This window comes from Leucoraja erinacea, chromosome 6, assembly GCF_028641065.1.
Source record: "Leucoraja erinacea ecotype New England chromosome 6, Leri_hhj_1, whole genome shotgun sequence".
Taxonomy (NCBI): domain Eukaryota; kingdom Metazoa; phylum Chordata; class Chondrichthyes; order Rajiformes; family Rajidae; genus Leucoraja; species Leucoraja erinaceus.
Window position 1 is genome coordinate 63,342,904 of NC_073382.1, and position 19,536 is coordinate 63,362,439.

The 19,536-nt window shown below is 42.3% G+C and overlaps 1 protein-coding gene across 10 annotated transcripts in view; it reads right to left on the minus strand.

Moving 5' to 3' along the window:
- Positions 1 to 4,323: 4,323 nt before the first annotated feature.
- The window catches only part of LOC129698230 (synaptotagmin-like protein 2), a 124,996-nt gene continuing 109,783 nt past the window's right edge, over positions 4,324 to 19,536 (minus strand). For all 10 annotated transcript variants that reach the window (XM_055637210.1, XM_055637208.1, XM_055637209.1 and 7 more), the window contains 4 exons: positions 12,281 to 12,356; positions 12,114 to 12,204; positions 11,115 to 11,320; positions 4,324 to 5,113 (listed from right to left, as the gene is read on the minus strand). In XM_055637210.1, the coding sequence (XP_055493185.1) occupies positions 4,965 to 5,113; positions 11,115 to 11,320; positions 12,114 to 12,204; positions 12,281 to 12,356 (522 nt within the window). In that variant the 3' untranslated portion in view covers positions 4,324 to 4,964. The remainder of the gene's footprint in view (positions 5,114 to 11,114; positions 11,321 to 12,113; positions 12,205 to 12,280; positions 12,357 to 19,536) is intronic.

The window sequence follows — 19,536 nt, forward strand, 5'->3', positions numbered from 1 at the left end:
CAGACTTGCGGGTTTGAGTTATACATTTATAATTTTTAAAAAAACATTGGGACAGATAAATAGATAGGAAAGGTTTGGAGGATATGGGCTAATACAGGCCCAAACACTGGGACTAGCCCAGAATACTAATTTAGTTGGCATGGACAAGATGGATCATATGGCCTGTTCCCCTGCTGTACACTCCACAAGCTCTATTGCGCTAGACTGCAGCCTGTGCCTAGTGGGAAATGCATATTTTTAAACAAATCTGCTCATCCCTTATAGTACCGATTTCTGATGTTGTGCGATGTAGTTACTGGCATTTTGGTTTTCATTATTCTTCTTTTCTCCCACCAGTCTACCCACTTACTTTGATTGTATCGATATGTTAACCTTGAGAACCTGCCCAGGTTAAATCTGGGTTCAGTGATTCCTGTAATTTCGGTGGAGAGAAGTATCTGTAAGGAAGAGTCACAGAGCATAGTTACAGCCTTTTGACCCAAATTCATCCATGCCAACCAAGGTACCTTCCTAAGCTAGTCATATTTGCCTGCCTTTGGCCCATATCCATATCTTTACCTATCTATGAATCTGTCCAAATGCCTTTTAAATCTACTTGTGCCTACCTTTAGTGAGTAACTCAGCGTGGAAACAAGCCCTTTGGCCCAACTTGCTTATGCCAACCAGAATGCCCCATCTACACTGGTCCCACCTGTCTTGAGTTTGGCCTATATCTCTCCAAACCTGTCCTATCCATGTACCTGTCCAAAATGGGGAGTTTTAACTTTGTGACCGTACATGTCTCCACTACTTCTTCCAGTGACTTGTCCCATATACCTACCACCCTTTGTATAAAGAAAGTTGCCCCAAAGGTTCTCATTAAATCTTACCCCCTCACCTTAAACCTATGGTTCTTGATTCTCCCACTCTGGATAAAGTGTGCATTTAACTTATCTATACCTCTGATACACCTTATAAATCTTTATAAGATCATACCTCATCCGCCTGTGCTCCAACGAGTAAAGTCCTAGCGTGCTCAACCTTTCCCTATAGCTTAGGCCCTCGAGTCCAAGCAAAATCCTCGTAAATCTTCTCTGTACCTTTCCATTTTAACATCACGTTTATCACTTCCTCTGGCAGCTCTTTCCATATACCCTCCACAATGTTGACCTTCTTAAATGGAACGGAATGCCTTTTATTGTCATTCAAACAACTTGGTTTGAACGAAATTGCATTTTCTACAGTTTTACATTACATACAAAACCCAAGACCCACACTTAACACTGTTTATTTAAACATTCATCACAGTGGATCTCCAACATCTCCTCACTGTGATGGAAGGCAAAGTCTTATCTCTTCCCGTTGTTCTTCTCCCGCGGTCCAGCAGTCCAACTGCAGCGTCGAGGCGAACTGGGGCTCCGATGTTAAAGCCCCCGGCGGACGATGGCAAGCCCTGTGGCCATTTAAGTCAAGCGGGACGATGTTAGGACCCGCTCCGAGTCATTCAAACCCTGCGGTTCCAGTGGGGGAAGTTGCCGTTGCGGGAGCTCCGAAAAGCGGTCTCCCACCAGGTGACCTGCGAGCTTCTGATGTTCCTGTCTACCGGGCCTGCGGCCGGAGCCTTCAAAGCTCCGAAGTCTGGTCGCAGCTGCGCGCCTCTGTAAAAGTTCACTTAAAAAGATAGACAAAGTACAAATTCTTAAGAACATACAAAGCTTTAATTTAACGTCTGACGGGTGTGGACCTAGATACCCAGAGGCAACAGTTTTATGTCTGAATCTCCAGCAGCACACACAAAGAAATATCAGAAAACCCGGGTTTATATACCAACAGACATAAAACCAATTGCATGATGTAATGTACAACAAACCATCAGCCACCTCCAAATATGGAGTTGTTTTTCACTCTTTGCCAAAAGCCAGTCATCCCAATGGCATCCTCTGGCCCCTTCTTATCTGATTAACCTCTTCAACTTACATTAAAAAAACCTTGTAAGAGAGCTGTGAACTATTCAACTTAAGTTAAAATAAACCCCTGGCATGATGGGAGTTGTCCAAATCCCATCATGCATTACAATTGGCTTTTTACAACAGGAAAGCTTAAATATGACAACAATCAATTAATAACTAACTCTTTCACCACCACAGCTCTTCCCGTTCCGAAGACTGCCAGCTCCGCGATGGCAGGTTCGCAGGCTCCAGAGGCCGCAGCCGGCTCTTCAATGTTAGGCCCAACGACATCGGAGACTCGACAGGGAAAAAGTCGGGTCCCCGTACAGGGAAGAGATTAACGGTTTCCCCCACAGCCCCCTCATCCCCCACATCTACACAGCTTAAAAAAAAAAAAACTAGACTCAAGACATACATTTAACAAGACAAAAATTAAAAAGACAGATGGACTGTAGTCGGGCCGCTGCCGATAGGTTGGAGGCCAGTGACTAGTGATCTGTGTTGGATCCACTGTTGTTTGTCATCTACATCAATGATCTGGATGATGGTGTGGTAAATTGGATTAGTAAGTATGCAGATGATACTAAGATAGGTGGGGTTGTGGATAATGAAGTAGATTTTCAAAGTCTACAGAGATATTTATGCCAGTTGGAAGAGTGGGCTGAAAGATGGCAGATGGAGTTTAATGCTGATAAGTGTGAGGTGCTGCATCTTGGCAGGACAAATCAAAATAGGACGTACATGGTAAATGGTAGGGAATTGAAGAATGCAGGTGAACAGAGGGATCTGGGAATAACTGCACAGTTCCCTGAAAGTGGAATCTCATGTAGATAGGGTGGTAAAGAAAGCTTATGGTGTGCTGGCCTTTATAAATCAGAGCATTGAGCATAGAAGTTGGGATGTAATGTTAAAATTGTACAAGGCATTGGTGAGGCCAATTCTGGAGTATGGTGTACAATTTTGGTCGCCTAATTATAGGAAGGATGTCAACAAAATAGAGAGAGGTTGAACAAGTTAGGGCTTTATTCTTTGGAGCACAGAAGGTTAAGGGAGGACTTGATAGAGGTCTTTAAAATGATGAGAGGGATAGACAGAGTTGACGTGGATAAGCTTTTCCCACTGAGAGTAGGGAAGTTTCAAACAAGGGGACATGACTTGAGAATTAAGGGACAGAAGTTTAGGGGTAACATGAGGGGGAACTTCTTTACTCAGAGATGGTGGCTGTGTGGAATGAACTTCCAGTGAAGGTGGTGGAGGCAGGTTCGTTTTTATCATTTAAAAATAAATTGGATAGTTATATGGAGGGAAAGGAATGGAGGGTTATGGTCTGAGCACGGGTATATGGGACGAGGGGAGATACGTGTTCGGCACGGACTAGAAGGGTCGAGATGGCCTGTTTCCGTGCTGTAATTGTTATATGGTTATATGATAGGCGCCGTCTCACAGCATCTTTCCCTTCTCACCTTAAATCAATTAGTTCAAGACTCCCGTACCCTGGAAAAAAAAACTAGCCATTCACATTATTGACGACTAATGCCCCTTGTGATTTTATATACTTCTTTGGGGTCTCCCGCAGCCTCCTGCGCTCAGTTTTAAAATTAAAGGGGCAGTTTTGTAAATAAAATAAACTGGCTACAGAGCGTATCTACTGGCCCACAGCAGGAGGCGCTCAAGTGATATGGATTGTAACCAGTCTTCGTTTTTTTCTCCTGAAATTGGAGAAGTCGATCGATTTGTGGGGCAAGTTGTTTTTTTCCACAAAGTTTAAACCAAGTTCAAATATTTAATTAGAGAAATCAGCAAAATAACAGAAGCAGGAATAGGCGAGGTAACTTTCCTAACCCACCAGTCCACGCTGTGCCATTTTCAATAAGGGGAAAGTTTTATCTTTTACCCCAACTCCACTTCCCTGCATTTCCGCAGTTTCCAATAAAATCAACTGAACTCAGTATAAAATCAATGGAAAATAATTTACCAAAATGCAAATCAGGGAAGGAAAGTAAAAAATGTCCAATGATTAAAATGTATAGGTATCATACTCCATAATTTCTAAAGCTAATTTTCATTGCCAGAATGGGTACATGCTTTTCAAGTTACTGAATTGCCATGAAAGCACTATCATTGAGTGGCCAAGTTCCAATCTATTTTACAATGCTGAGTCTCATCACCAGAAACCTATACAATCAAGTTTATAGGGAAGCAGGACAAGGTGGACAGTAATGCTCAAATTTCAATAGTTAACCATGTACATGTATACACTGAAAGTTATGGATTTATTCCATATTAATTAAAATCGCAATATCCTCACATATTCTTCTTACAGAGTGAAGCTGCTGAACTAGCCATGGACATCTTCACCTCAAACCCCAAGTAAATTATTAACAGAAACACTCAATGGTGGTTTGAGACTTTATTATGAATATACTTATCTGCAGTGTTACATTGCAAGCTATTTATGAGCAAAACATTTTTTAATCCTTTCATCATTTGCCTTTGATACGTGTGTAACTCTGAAAAAAATTCTCATTGATCATTAAAGATATTGAGGTGGAAGTTAATTTTTGGTTAGCAATAACAACCAGACATTAAAGTGACAGTCTTATATAGTACTTAATGTTAGTGTTTTAAGTGCTACAAAATGAAAGAGTTCTCGTATAATTTTCATTCTATTAAAGCTCATCTTCATACAGTATATAAACAAATTAACAATAGGTCTTTATGAGCGAAAATATTGCAGCATCAATAATAAAGTGACTTTGGAATGAAATAATTACTTAAATTTTAATGGGGCTGAATTGTAATATCTCAGCTTTGTAAAATATTTTAATATAGCAACATATAGCTTGAGCACTTCTTGTATTTGATAAAGGCACATAGAATATTTAGTCCAATGTAAATAATTGTCAAAACACAACTTCCTTTTCCATATTATCATATCTGGTTTGGGGCCACAAATATATTTCATTATATTAGGTTGTGAAAAGACTTGTATTTGACCAGACCAGATTTGTAATATTTATACTTAAGATTTCTGCTTCAGTTTGTGACGGTTTTGCTGAGCATCAACATTCTTAAAGGAAGCACATCCTCCACCCATATATTTGGATTGGTCATCATTTTATTCCATACTATCTTTTCTTCCTCTGTAGAATCCATCCAGTCTACTGTCATTCCATAGCTTTGACCTGTTTAGTAAAATAAATGGCCAATAAAAAAAAAATGCAGGTTTCAAGCTCGGTTTATAAACACATAATACATTAGGGATCACAAAATTGGATAGTTAGTATATTGCCGTTCCTTGTGGCATAATGATCAGCTAGATTCCTACAGAATGTTTCACATCTTCAAAGCTGTACATCACAAAGCGAGATTAGCAAATGAGTTGAAAGGGAGACCAAGAATTGTGAAATCAACAAGGCAAGAAAGAATGGAAAAGGTGAAAACTATTGCAATCTCTTAAACATTTCCACATTGATTTAATAGGCCATCCATGTAGATGATCTATTCAGCAGTCAGTGAAAGTTATTTCTCTCAAGGTGATCGAGTGGTGTTGAGTAAGTAAAATACCACCAGAACATCTACAAATGTCCAACAGCAGAAGCACAATATGAATTCATAGACTGTCCAAATAAAACAATTTAGAACATTAGCTCGATAATGTTCGCAAGATGTCTGCACCGTTGTGTCTGGCTGCCTGTCATCTCCCATCTGGACAATGCCCCAAACAAGGTAACCTCTACCGTTCATATGGCCTGCAGTCAAAGCTGGCTTATGAACGGTAAACACTCTTGGATATCCAAGCCTCGGTCGTTGAGGTCTTCACCCGAGGCCCCGGACTGACCCCCAGACTGAGCCCCGGATGGAGGACAGATCTGATCGGCCCTACCGCACCATCCATCGGCGGTCCCTCAAGCCCAAGTATGCTTCTCTCCCGTCGATTTTCCCTGTCCCTGGTCTGTCGGCACGCAGGCTCCCAGCCAGGCCCTGTGTGAAACGCAGCGGCGTGGTCTCCCTGAACCTCTGCCTGCTGGTGTGGGAGCCGCTACCGGACCACAACTCACCTGCAATCCCTGCAATAGTGGCCCTGATCAACGCGAGATCTGTGTTGAACAAAACCTTCATCCCCAATTAATTCTTCACCGCACGTGGATTGGATTTCCTACTGATCACAGAAACCTGGCTTAATCCTGGTGAGTTTGATCCACTCGTGGAACGCTGTCCTGATGCCTGTAACTTTTTCAGCTCGCCCAGGCTCTCAGGTCGCGGTGGGGGCCTAGCCACTGTGTTTAAAAAGCATTTCAACTGCTGCCTTCTGAACGCTGATCATTTCTCCAGTTTTGAACATCAACTAATCATAGTTGGTCTAAACTGTCCACTTTTAATTGTTCTTGTGTATCACCCACCAAAAATGCATAAGGACTTTGTCTCACAATTTGCTGATATTATCGCTAGCTTGTTGCCCAAATTTGACCGGGTCCTGATTCTTGGTGACTTTAACATTCATGTCTGCTGTTCCACGAAGCCTACAGTGAGTGAATTTATGCACCAGGTTGAGTCCTTCAATCTGACTCTATTCACCACTGGACCCACGCGCAAGCTTGGCCATACACTAGACCTAGTGCTTTTGTCTGGTCTCCCAACTTGTAATACAGAAATCATTGATGCCCCGTCTGTCTGATCATAGTGCAATTATATCCGATGCATCTCTGCCTTTCTCTCCCTCAAAATCCCATCTCCCTGCTCGTTACTCCCACTACGTAAACTCCTCGACTGCCAGTAAGTTCTCCGAGGCTCTCATAGCCACCCCCGACATCTGCACTATTGAGGTGTCTACCCTCCATCTCAGCACTGACAACCTTGTTTCTTTATTCAATACTACTTGCTCTTCAATCCTGGATTCTGTTGCTCCTCTTAAAATGAAAAAGCCTAAGCCTAAAGGCTGGCCGTGGCTCAATGACACCACCAGAGCCCTAAGAAAATCAGAACGGTACAAATCTGGTAAGTTTCAAATTTCCTTTGAACTTCTGAGAACCAATCTTCACAAATACCAGGAAGCAGTAAAATCTGCAAGAACAAAATACTTTTCCGCCCTTATTTCCAAAAACGCTCATAACTCCAAGGTCCTTTTTAGTACCATCACCTCCATCATATGTCCTGCCCCCAGCAACAGCTTAACTGGGTCCCCTGCTAAGTGCGAGGAATTTGCTACATTTTTCACCAGCAAAGTTAAGAACATCAGATTGAATATTTCCCCTCCCATCCATGACCAGGCTGTCCATTGGTATGTCCTTCAAAATTAGACTGTTTCCAACCTGTTACTATACCCTCCCTTGTAAAGCTGATTACCACCATGAAACCTGCTACCTGCCCCCTCGACGTTGTCCCCTCTGCCCTTCTGAAGGATGCCATTACAATAGCAAGTACCAGCATCCTCGCCATCTTCAACAGTTCTCTGGCCACGGGCACTGTTCCTACCTGCTTCAAGCACGCAGTGGTCCAGCCCCTCCTGAAAAAACCTAACCTCGACCCCACCTTGCCAAGCAACTACAGACCTATTTCAAAACTGCCTTTCCTTTCAAAAGTCCTTGAAAAGGTTATTTTAAGTCAACTTATGCCTTACCTTCACCAAAATACTATCTTGGAAACTTTCCAATCAGGTTTCAGGGCCCATCACAGCACAGTTGAAGGTACATAATGACCTACTGCTCACCGTTGACTCCGGCGACTGTGCAATCCTGCTCCTTCTCGACCTCAGCGCAGCATTTGATACAGTCGACCACACCATCCTAATTGACCGTCTCAGGTATGGGGTTGGTATTGATGGCACTGCCCTGAGCTGGTTCATCTCCTACCTCAAAGGTAGGAGTTTCTCTACTAACACACGCAACTCTTTCTCCTCCCCAGCTAGTCTCTGCTGTGGGGTTCCACAAGGTTCCATCCTTGGCCCCATTCTCTTCTCCCTGTATATGCTCCACTTAGGCCAAGTCATTCAAAGGCACAGCATTTCCTTCCATTGCTACGCAGACGATACACAACTCTATCTCCCCCTGAAGCCCAACAACCGATCACATCTAATTAACCTTATCCGCTGCCTCAAGGATATAAAGTGTTGGATGGCCCAGAACTTCCTCCAAGTAAACAAGAGTAAGTCTGAGGTCTTCCTTCACTGCCACTCGGGCTCAATCAAAACGATAGCAGGCAGCCTTGGAAGCCTTACCCCATTACTCAAACCTCACGTCAAAAAGCATGGCATGATATTTGACTCGGCATTGAAATTTGACAAACAAGTCAATGCCGTGGTAAAAGCTAGCTTCTTCCAGCTTCAGACGATAGCTAAAATAAAACAATTTCTCCAGTTTGACGACCTTGAAAAGTTCATCCACACATTTATCTCCTCCCGCCTCGATTACTGCAACTCCCTCTACACTGGCTTCAGCCAATCTTCCCTGTCCCGCCTGCAACTCGTCCAAAACGCCGCAGCAAGACTCCTGACAGGCACCCGAAAAAGGGACATCACCCCGATTCTGGCTCTCTAAAAGGTTTTGATATCTTTCTTTATGTTTACAAAGCCCTTAATGGGCTTGCCCCCACCTACATCAAAAGTCTGCTTACCCACCACACCACCTCCAGGTCCCTCAAATCGGCCGACTTGGGGTTACTGAACATCCCGCGGTCTAGGCATAAGCTCGGGCGTCCGCGCTTTTGCGGTTGCAGCTCCTAGACTGTGGAACAGCATCCCTCTTCCCATCAGAACTGCCCCCTCCATCGACTCTTTTAAGTCGAGACTTAAAACTCATCTTTACTCTCAAGCCTTTCTTGACGTCCTCTGAGGGAGGGCTATATGTATGTATTTATGTATGTACTTAATCTATGAACCACTGTTGTATAACGTCAGTACCTCCATCAATGTAAAGCACTTTGGTCAACGAGAGTTGTTTTTTAAATGTGCTATAGAAATAAAAATGACAATGACTTGACTTGATAAAGCTGTATTTTGTCCAAGTTTCAGAAGCTTTAACCCAACTAGTGCACTTTGTATGGTTGCTGACACAAATATTTTATGCATATTAGGGTCTAAAATATACAAATAAACACTCATATCCAAACCTTTACAGAATGGATTATGCCAATCTATGGATTTCATCAACCATGCGCCCTCTACTGAGTAAATATTGAAATACACAATCAGTCGATACTTGCTCAAAAATCATGTTACATCTTCTTTCAAAAAAGGTAGTTTCTAATACAATGAGAACAAATGATGAATATGTTCTTTACTTTATCCTGTTACAAGGCTGTTCACGGTGAAATACTCACATTGCAAGCATTTAACCATACTCATCTATTTTTGAATGCAATCTGACACTTTTTCAATATTTTAAACAAAGTACAAATTAAAATCCCTGATTGCTGGCTAATTCACACAGAAAAAGACAAAATGCTGGAGGAACTTAGTTGGTCAGGAAACATCTTTGGAGAACATGAACCAAATGCAAAATTGACTGTAGGAAACAGGGTGGAGGTGAATGGTGTTTTTCAGACAGGAGGCTGTGCCTCAGGAATTAGGGATGTGCCTCAGGAATCAGTGCTGGGTCCATTGCTGTTTGTCATTATATCAGAGATTTGGCAGAGAATATACGAGGCATGTTAAGTAGGACAATAAGACATGGGAGTCAGCTCCACCATTCAATCATGGCTGATCTATTTTTCCCCACAACTCCATTCTCCTGCCTTCTGACACCCTTACTAATCAAGAACTTACCAATCTCTGCTTTAAAAATACTCAATGACTTGGCCTCCACAACCATGTATGGAAATGAATTTCCACAGATTTACCACCCTCTCACTAAAGAAATTCTTCCTCATCTCCATTCAAAAAGCACGTCCTTTTATTCTGAGGCTGCGCCCTCTGGTCCTAGACTCTTCTACAACTCGAAACATCATCGCAAATGATGCTGTAATAGCTGATATTGTTGACAGTGAAGATGGTTATCAAGATTCCCAGCAAGATCTGAAAACCTGAGCAAGTGGGCTAAGGACAGCTGATGAACTTTAATTCAATTAAGCGTGAGGTGTTGGATTTTTGGAAGTCATAACAATGCAGGTGCTTTATGTTGAATGGTACGTCTCCCGGGAGTGTTGTAGAGCACAGGTATTTAGGGTGGTGAAGCAGCCTTTTGGTACATCGGCCATCAGTCAGGTAATTGAGTGTAAAACAAAACACAAAGTGCAGGTCAGGCAACATCTGTGGAGAGAATGTATAGATGATACAGCATTGAGAATAGAAGCTGGGATGTAATGTTAAAATTGTACAAGGCATTGGTGAGACCAAATCTGGAGTATGGTGTACAATTTTGGTCGCCCAATTATAGGAAGGATGTCAACAAAATAGAGAGAGTACAGAGGAGATTTACTAGAATGTTGTCTGGGTTTCAACAACTAAGTTACAGAGAAAGGTTGAATAAGTTAAGTCTTTATTCTCTGGAGCGCAGAAGGTTAAGGGGGGACTTGATAGAGGTCTTTAAAATGATGAGAGGGATAGACAGAGTTGATGTGGACAAGCTTTTCCCTTTGACAATAGGGAAGATTCAAACAAGAGGACATGACTTCATAATTAAGGGACAGAAGTTTAGGGGTAATATGAGGGGGAACTTCTTTACTCAGAGAGTGGCAGCGGTGTGGAATGAGCTTCCAGTGGAAGTGGTGGAGGCAGGTTCGTTGGTATCATTTAAAAATAAATTGGATAGGCATATGGATGAGAAGGGAATGGAGGGTTATGGTATGAGTGCAGGCAGGTGGGACTAAGGGAAAAAAGTTGTTTGGCACGGACTTGTAGGGCCGAGATGGCCTGTTTCCGTGCTGTAATTGTTATATGGTTATATGTTATATGATGTTGAGTCAGGACCCCAACACAAGGAACTGCAAACGCTGAGCGTCCTGGGGTTTTAATTATGTTGGCAGGACACGAGTGATTGACCTATAGCAAGGGATTGGGCAGACTAGAACTTTATTCCTCGAAGACAAATAGGCTGAGGGATGATCTTGAAGAGGGGTTGTATAAAATCATGAGGGGAATAGATCAGGCGAATACAGAGATTTCCTGGGTGGAAATTAAGAACTTAAGGGCATAAGTTTAAGGTGAAATGGGAAATAGTTCAAACGAAGTAACATCTTAGAAACTATTACCTGTGCCAAGGCCAATCCTTAGTCCTCCAAGAAAATGATTCACCAATTTATCATGGTCCCAGACTGAAAGTTCAACACAAGCATCTTTGAGATCCTCAGGACCAAAACCATCATAAACCATGGTATGGTTGAAATTAGGATTCCTGGTTTTTTTCACAACCCGAGACTTCTGACGGCTTTTTTTGCTCGTGTCTGGAAGAATGAAGCTTGTAGAAAAACAAAATCAATTAGAGCAAACCAAAAACTTTGGTTGAAGTCAAATATATTGTTTCACTAAATACATTAATTCATTTTGGCACATACAAATGCACAAAAATTACAAAAAATAACAATGATTGCAATGACGTGACCATCACAATGTTCAACATTTAGTTAGCCTTTGGAACCAGCTCTCAACTATAGCTATCAATTGTTGCCTAGATTCTGTGGAATCTGGTTGGCAACTTCACACATAACTGTTAGCATTTCTCTACATATAGGTCAGCTGTTCGGTTTTCTGTACAGACATCGCTGTTCCAAACTTGAAGTCCCTATTCACGATTTTCTTCTCCCTGAATAACAATGACCATTCATCATGCCCTCTAACACCGTGTTGCTAACTGCACTGCAATTCCCTTATTAGTTCAAAATATATTTTGAAATACATTTTTCAAAATAGTTTTACAACTTCTATCTACCCATATCTGTATTGCATGTTAAATGTATTGTTCTTTGAAAAATATAATTTAAAAAGTTAATTTAAAAATGGGTGTTTCCTTCTAGTTTGCCGTCTGAGAATTTTATGATTTCCCAAACAGTCCGGCCAATTTTATAACACAGCTGTGGAAGTTCAGCAATCCCCTTACACTTTGCACAACAGAAACTATTCTCCACATGAATGATGATCATTTACTTTGATATTAAACAAATTTTGCATCCTTGAATTTTGATGAATATGCAAATAAATCTCATATGCAAGATTATTTTCTAAAAATATATAATAGAAAAGTAATATTTTACCATTTAACAAATGGATCCAAACGATGTACCCTAACTTGTGGTAAATTATTGGCTTCCTTCACCCAAATCTGCACTTCACCTGTTTTTTTCCCTGTGTGCAAAAACCTCAGTTAGCATACTGATACAACTTCAATAATTATAAATGATTAGATACGAAGGAAAAATACCTCTTTGTCCCTTTGGAATGTAACGGAGAGCCACTTTTAGGGTACCTCTGTTACCCATTGTGTAAGCTGAGATTGGCTGTAAAGAAAAATGAGCAAGAAAGATAATTTGGAATGCACTTTAAATATAATTTTTGCCATGACTTAGAAAAAGCTATTTTAAAATATTCAAGCTTGCACTTCATTAAAACTGATCATACCTATGTTAATGAGGAAAACTACCAAAGGTTCATGATTGATTTAAAAACTCAGAAGTTATGTTAACAATAGCTAGTTTTCTAATTCCAACAATTTGGTTTAGCAAGTATGCAAATTACAGTGCCCTCCATAATGTTTGGGACAAAGATCCATCATTTATTTATTTGCCTCTGTACTCCACAATTTGAGATATGTGATAGAAAAAAAACACATGTGGCTAAAGTGCACTTTGTCATATTTTAATAAAGGCCATGTTTATACATTTTGGTTTCACCATGTAGAAATTACACCAGTGTTTACACATAGTCCCCCCTTTTCAGGGCACCCAAAAGTAGTCATGTTTAGTATTTTGTTGCATATTCTCTGCATGCAATGTCTGCTTAAAGTCTGCGATACATGGACATCACCAGTTGCTGGGTGTCTTCTCTGGTGATGCTCTGCCAGGCCTGTATTGCAGCCCATGCTTGTTTTGAGTGCGAGTCCCCTTCAGTTTTCTCTGCAGCATATAAAAGGCATGCTCAATTGGGTTCAGATCAGGTGATTGACTTGGCCACTCAAGAAATTACCATTTTTTTGCTTTGAAAAACTTCATTGGTGCTTTAGCAATATGTTTGGGATCATTGTCTTGCTGCAGAATGAACCACTGGGCATTGAGTTTTGAGGCCTTTGTTTGAACTTGAGCAGATAGGATGTGTCTATACACTTGAGAATTCATTATGCTACTACCATCAGCAGTTGTATCATCAAGGAAGATAAGCGAGCCAGTACCTTCAGCAGCCATACATGCCCAGGCCATAACACCCCCACCATCGTGTTTCATAGATGAAGTGGTATGCTTTGGATCTTGGGCAGTTCCTTCTCTCCATACTTTGCTCTTGCCATCACTTTGATACAAGTTAATTTTCGTCTCATCTGTCCACAAGACCTTTTTTCCCAGAACTGTGGTTGCTATTTTAATTACTACTTGGCAAAGTGTAACCTGGCCGTCCTATTTTGTGGCTAACCAGTGGTTTGCATCTTGCAGTGTAGCCACTGTATTTCTGTCCATGAAGAAATTTCTACATGGTGAAATCAAAATGTATAAAAATGGCTTTTATTACAATCTGACAATGTGCACTTTAGCCACATGTGATTTTTTCTATTACAAATTGTGAGGGACAGAGGCAAATAAATAAATGATGGGTCTTTGTTCCAAACATTATGGAGGGCACTTATGTTTCAAAACTTCTGGCTCTCTGTCTGTATTTTATCTCTTCCTTATTAAGAAGTTAACACTCAGCTCCCGTCATCTAGCCAACCATTCCCAAAGATGGTGATGAGTCAGAGTATAGAAGTGAGATTGACCGACTGACCAAATGGTGCCGGTACAACAACCTGGCACTCAATATCAGTGAAACCAAATAACTGATTGTGGACTGGAAGAGGAAGGTTGAGGACCCACAATCCTGTTTATATCATTGGGACGATGGTGGAGAGGGTCAAAAACTTCAAATACCTGGGCGTGCATATTTCTGACAATCTTTTCTGGTCCCAACACACTGATGCAATCGTAAAGAAAGCACATCAGCGCTTTTACTTCCCGAGAAGCTTACGGAGATTCGATATGTCAAAGAGGATTTTCTTGAATTTCTACAGGTGCACAGTAGAGAGCATATTGACTGGTTGCATCATGGCCTGGTTCGGCAACTTGAACGTCCAGGAGCAGAAAAGACTGCAAAAAGTTATGAACACTGCCCAGTCTGTCACTGGTTCTGACCTTCCCATCATCGAAGGTATTTATCGGAGTTGCTGCCTTAAAAAGACAGCCAACATCATCAGAGACCCACACCATCCTGGCCACACACTCATCTCACCACTGCCATCGGGAAGAAGGTACAGGAGCCTCAGAACTGTAACGTCTAGGTTCAGATTCTTCCCTACAGCCATCAGGCTATTAAGCATTCCAACCTCATAAGCTCGGAACTACAATAGACTATTATTATTATTATACTGTCATTGTTTTTTTTTTGAGTATATATGCATGTGTATATATACTAGACTAAGTGGGACCCGTTGGGTCCCAGCATCATATGGGAGGGCTGGTCCCCCAACGCAAAATTCCTCCTCTCCACCAATTCCAATATTGGTGGCCACTGGGGTTGGGGGGCTGTCTGGTGCTAGTGTGGGTGTTGTGGGCTGAAGGGACTGGTTTACAGAGGGCTAGTATAGACATTGTGGGCCGAATGGATTCTTGCGCTGGCGGCTCAGTCACTCAAGCCTGTTGTGCTGGCAGCTCACTGACTCACGGCTAGTGGGCTGGCAGTTGACTCACGGCTATTCATTGAAATTCCATTTCAAGCAGGGTGCAAGGCCACCAAATTCAAGTGCCGTTTCATACCATTTCAACCAGGGTGCAAGGCCACTAAAGACAGCGAGTGGTAACCTCTCCCTCCTCCATCTTGCAGAGACTGAGCCACGCCCACACTTCTGGGTTTTATAGTCGCTCCCCCCTCCCACCAGAAGGTGCATGGCCTTCATGGCGTGATTGACAGGAGAAAGAATCTCAACATTTTTAAAATACTAATATCTCCTTTATTTTTCATCAATGGGAAAAATCCTCTTGCCCTACGCAGCGGAGGGGGACTGAGTAAGATGGTCAAAAATCACAGCCATAAGCGGCAGCATTTTTTCTAAAATCAATATGTAGAACAGGAAGTGGTCAAGGTCAGACTTTTAGTAATATCTATCTATCTATCTATCTTCTATTAATATATAAATCTCTTGTGCCATCCGACCGGCTGCCATCCGGCTGCCTTTCTGCCTTTTTATTCGTTGATGGCTGCTCCTTCCTATCAGCTTCCAACACACTTCAATACAAAGTTGCAAGACAGGAACACTCTGAACTTTTCACTGCTGCAGCAGCCAGGGGAGGTGCAATTGGATTTTTTTTTTAATCCACTGCTGAGGGAGGCAGGGGAGTGCTGGAATCTTACATTTGGGAACGGCTTCAGTTCCGTTGGAAGAGACCGGTGCATGGTGGAATATTAGGTTGGAGGATCACACACTTGGTCTAGTAGATATATAAACATGTGCGAGTATGTGTTTCTATACACACACTTAACTTTTTTTTCCTCTCGTTTATCATATTGTTTATTATGATTACATATTCTGTTGTGCTGCAGCAAGTACAAATTTAATTGTTCTATCTGGGACATGACAATAAAACACTCTTGATTCTCTCTTGACTTGGTGTCTTTTCTAATACTACTGAGTCACCTCGGGTTTCTTTGAGTGCTTTGTTCTTCTTTGACAGAGCAGAGGGATCTAGGAATACATGGTTCCATGAAAGTAGCAGGTAGATATAATGGTGAAGGTGACATTTGGCACATTGGCCTTCATCAGTTAGGGTATTGAGTATGGAAGTTGGGACATTATGTTACAGTTGTACAACACATTGTAGAGGATGCACTTGCAGTATTGTGGTCAATTTTAGTAATTTTCTATGGGAAAGTTACCATTACACTGAAATTAATGTAGAGAAGATTTACAAGGGTAATGCCTGGACTGAATTATGGGAGGTTGGGCAGGCTAGGACTTTATTCCTTGGAATGCAGGAGGCGGAGGAGTGATCTTATAGAGATGTAAAAAATTATGAGGGGAATAGATATGGTAAATGCACAAGGTCTATTACCCCAGAGTAGATCAAAACTAAAGGGCATAGGTTTAAGGTGAGAAGCAAAAAATTGTAATAGGAATTGGGGGTACAACCTTTTCACACAGAAGGTAATGGATATATGGAACGAGCTACCAGAGGAAGTAGATGAGACAGGTACTATAACATTTAAAAGACATCTGGACTGGTGCATGGATAAGAAAGGTTTAGACGGATTTGGGCCAAATGTAGTCAATTGGTACTCGCTTGGATGGGGCATCTTGCTTGGCATGAGCTAAAGATCTACTTTCCAGAGTTTTTTACTCTGTGATTATGTTCACATGTGCAAACGAAAGAAAGCTGCATGGGAAGGTTAGCCTTGAGGAATATGCAGAAAGCTCCTGGTAGATGGAAAGGTTAAGGGAATGGGCAGATACAGAATAATGTAGATAAAGACAAGGTTATCCAGTTTGATGGTAATAACTGGAAAATAGCTTGTTGGCTGAATGGTGATAGATTTGGAAGTTGAATAACACCTTGAAGTGCTGCAGACAATGGAGGTAACAAATTGTATGCTGATGTTCATAATGAGAGGATCCGAGCTTCAGAGCAAATATGTCTTGTTGTATTCATACAGGGTTTGCAGAGACCAAATATTGTATATAGTTTTCATATCTTAACCCGAGGCAGCATGTTCTTGCAAGAGGATGCTCAGTAAATGTTCACCAAACTGATTCCCAGAGTGGCACGGCTTGTGCATGAATAAAGATTGGTCAGTGAGGCTTAAATTTACTGGAGTTTAGAAGAATAATTGAGGATCTCATAAAGTCTACAAATTCTAATCAGGTTGGCCAGATTAGAAGCTGGAGGAAGTTTCCGATGACCAGGGAATCCAGGATCTGGAGTCACTGTCTAACACTAAGGGATAAACCATCTAAGACTGAGAGAAGGAGACATTTCTTCTCCCAGAGTGGTGACGCAAATTTCAACAAAAGGGAGTTGAAACCAAATCATTAAATATATTGAACAGAAGCTAGATTGTATGGTTTGATTAGGAGGGATCAAGAGATATGGGGAAAAGCTGGAATGGGTTACTAAAAATTAGATGGTCAGTCATGATCGTATAGAATGGCAGATTAGGTTTGGAAGACCAAATGCTCAACCACTGCTCTTATTTTCCAAGTTTCTATATGACAATATGTCATCAAATCTGTGACCACGCTGTATAACCACACTGACAACAAATGGCTTTCCAAAGCCTCCTTCAAGCCTACAATTCCTTCCAAGCGGTTGGCTTGCGCATTTGATGTTTGTCCTGGAATTCTTGAAGAGCATTGTGGAATGCATTTCCCATGTGAGTAAGGCTCATTCAAGAAGCCAGCCATTCACTTTTTGAAGAGCAACTAAGAATGGGAAAAAAATGTTGGCCTTGTCAGCTGCAATCATGAAGGGAATTTACTTTTGCAATGAGTATGCGCTATAACCTGCAGTCCATCTTAGATATGTGTGGGTATCCAGCTGACAACATTTTTCGCTTTCCCAGGTCCTCCCATTTAATGTACACTGGTTTTCAGTGCAATTAATTGATTCCAAGGAAAAGCAAAATTGCTTCAAGAGTCGGAGACAAGATTACCACATTCCATCTCAAACGAGTTAGAATATTGTTTAGTTGTGCTCAGACAACACTTGCAGAGCCAAGGACTTCTATTGGGGGGGATGCAACTATGGGCATAGGTACATAAGTTTCATCAGCAGATGTGAAGTTTGGCAATATTCCTCCCAAATCCTGAACATTAGCTCAATGATGGTGAGTTAATTTGGTGACGCAAGACAATAGGGCATGGAAAAGTGCAGCACAGGACAGATCCTATAGCCCACAAACTCTGTACCGAACATGATGTCAAGATAAACTAATCTCAATTACATATCCATGTACCTATCTAAAAGCATTTTAAATGCCAACAATTCTATAACTATTGTTTTTGCAGTCTTTCAGACTGAAGAGATGAAATCCCCAATCTTTGATTAGAGACCAAATATAACATTGCTAATGCACTGACCTGGTGAAAGATGTGAAAAGTGTCAATGTTTAATCATCTCTGCTTGGAATAATCTACAAGATAAATTCAGATTGACAGTAACGTTCACTAATGCAGATCCGGTAGGCGGTGCGGCTCTGGCCAGCAGCGGCCTCTGCAGCCTGTCCGCGTTTTGTTATTTTTTTTTGTCTGTGTTTTTATGTAGTTTTTGTGTTTTTTTTGTGGGGGGTGGGGGGGGGGGCGGGGGTGGGAGGGGGGGGGGGGGAAACTTTTGAATCTCTCCCTGCACTGGAGACCCAACCTTTTCTCGTCGGGTCTCAGGTGTCGTTGAGGCCGCAACGAGGAGCGACCTCCAACGGGAAGAAGCCGGGGACTCTGGTGCCGACTCACCGTTGCCGTCGCGGAGCTGGCCGAGACCGGAGCGGGTGGAGCGGTGGAGGAGCGCTGCTGCTGCTGCGGCTGCTGCTGCTGCCGATGCCGCTGCTGAGTCGGAGGCTGCTACTGCGGGTCTGCGGACAGCGGCACCGGGAGCCCGCGGCTCCCTGGAGGGAGACCGCTTTTCGGGGCTCCTGCAACGGCGACTTCTCCCGCTCGAGTTGCGGGGTCGAAGAGCTCCTGGAGCGGGACCTACATCACTGCCCCGCGCGGCTGGAATGGCCGCGGGACACTGCGAGGGCACACCGGGGGCTCCAACACCAAGACCCGGTGTGCGACCTCGCACCACCCGGCGTGGCTTCAATGGCCACGGGACAATCGCCATCGCCAGCCGGGGGCTTTGACTTTGACTCTGACACCGGGGGGGGGGGAGAGTGCAGTGGAGAGATAAGTTTTTTTGGCCTTCCATCACAGCTACGTGATGGATGTTTATGTAAAATGTAATTATGTTGTGTCTGGGGTCTATTTGTGTGTAATGTATGGCTGCAGAAACGGCATTTCGTTTGGACCTCCAGGGGTCCAAATAACAATTAAATTGACTCTTGACACACTTGGAGCTCTGCCTGCAGAGGTCAACAGATCTCTGTCACCTTCAAAAACATTAGTCTCTGGTTATATTTTTCCTGAGAGAACTGAAAGTCAGAATACTTTTGAGATGTGTTGGCCTGGCAAGAACCATTTCACTCCACCTTTGAGATCCACAGGCAAGTCTGTTTTACCTTTTAGTCCTCGTCTTTTGCTCTCGTCTCTACTGCATGCTCAGTAAACTAATTTCCGAAGTACTCATTCATTTAAGGTGCAGTAGGCATCCTTAATATCCATTTTCCTCTCAGCTTTACTCATGATTTCAAACAGATGTACCCTGGTATTTTGACTGAAATTTGAGATCTGTAGCTGACTCTTCAGTAAACTGCAAGCAACTGGTGTAATTACTGTTACAATTTGTGTGGACCAGA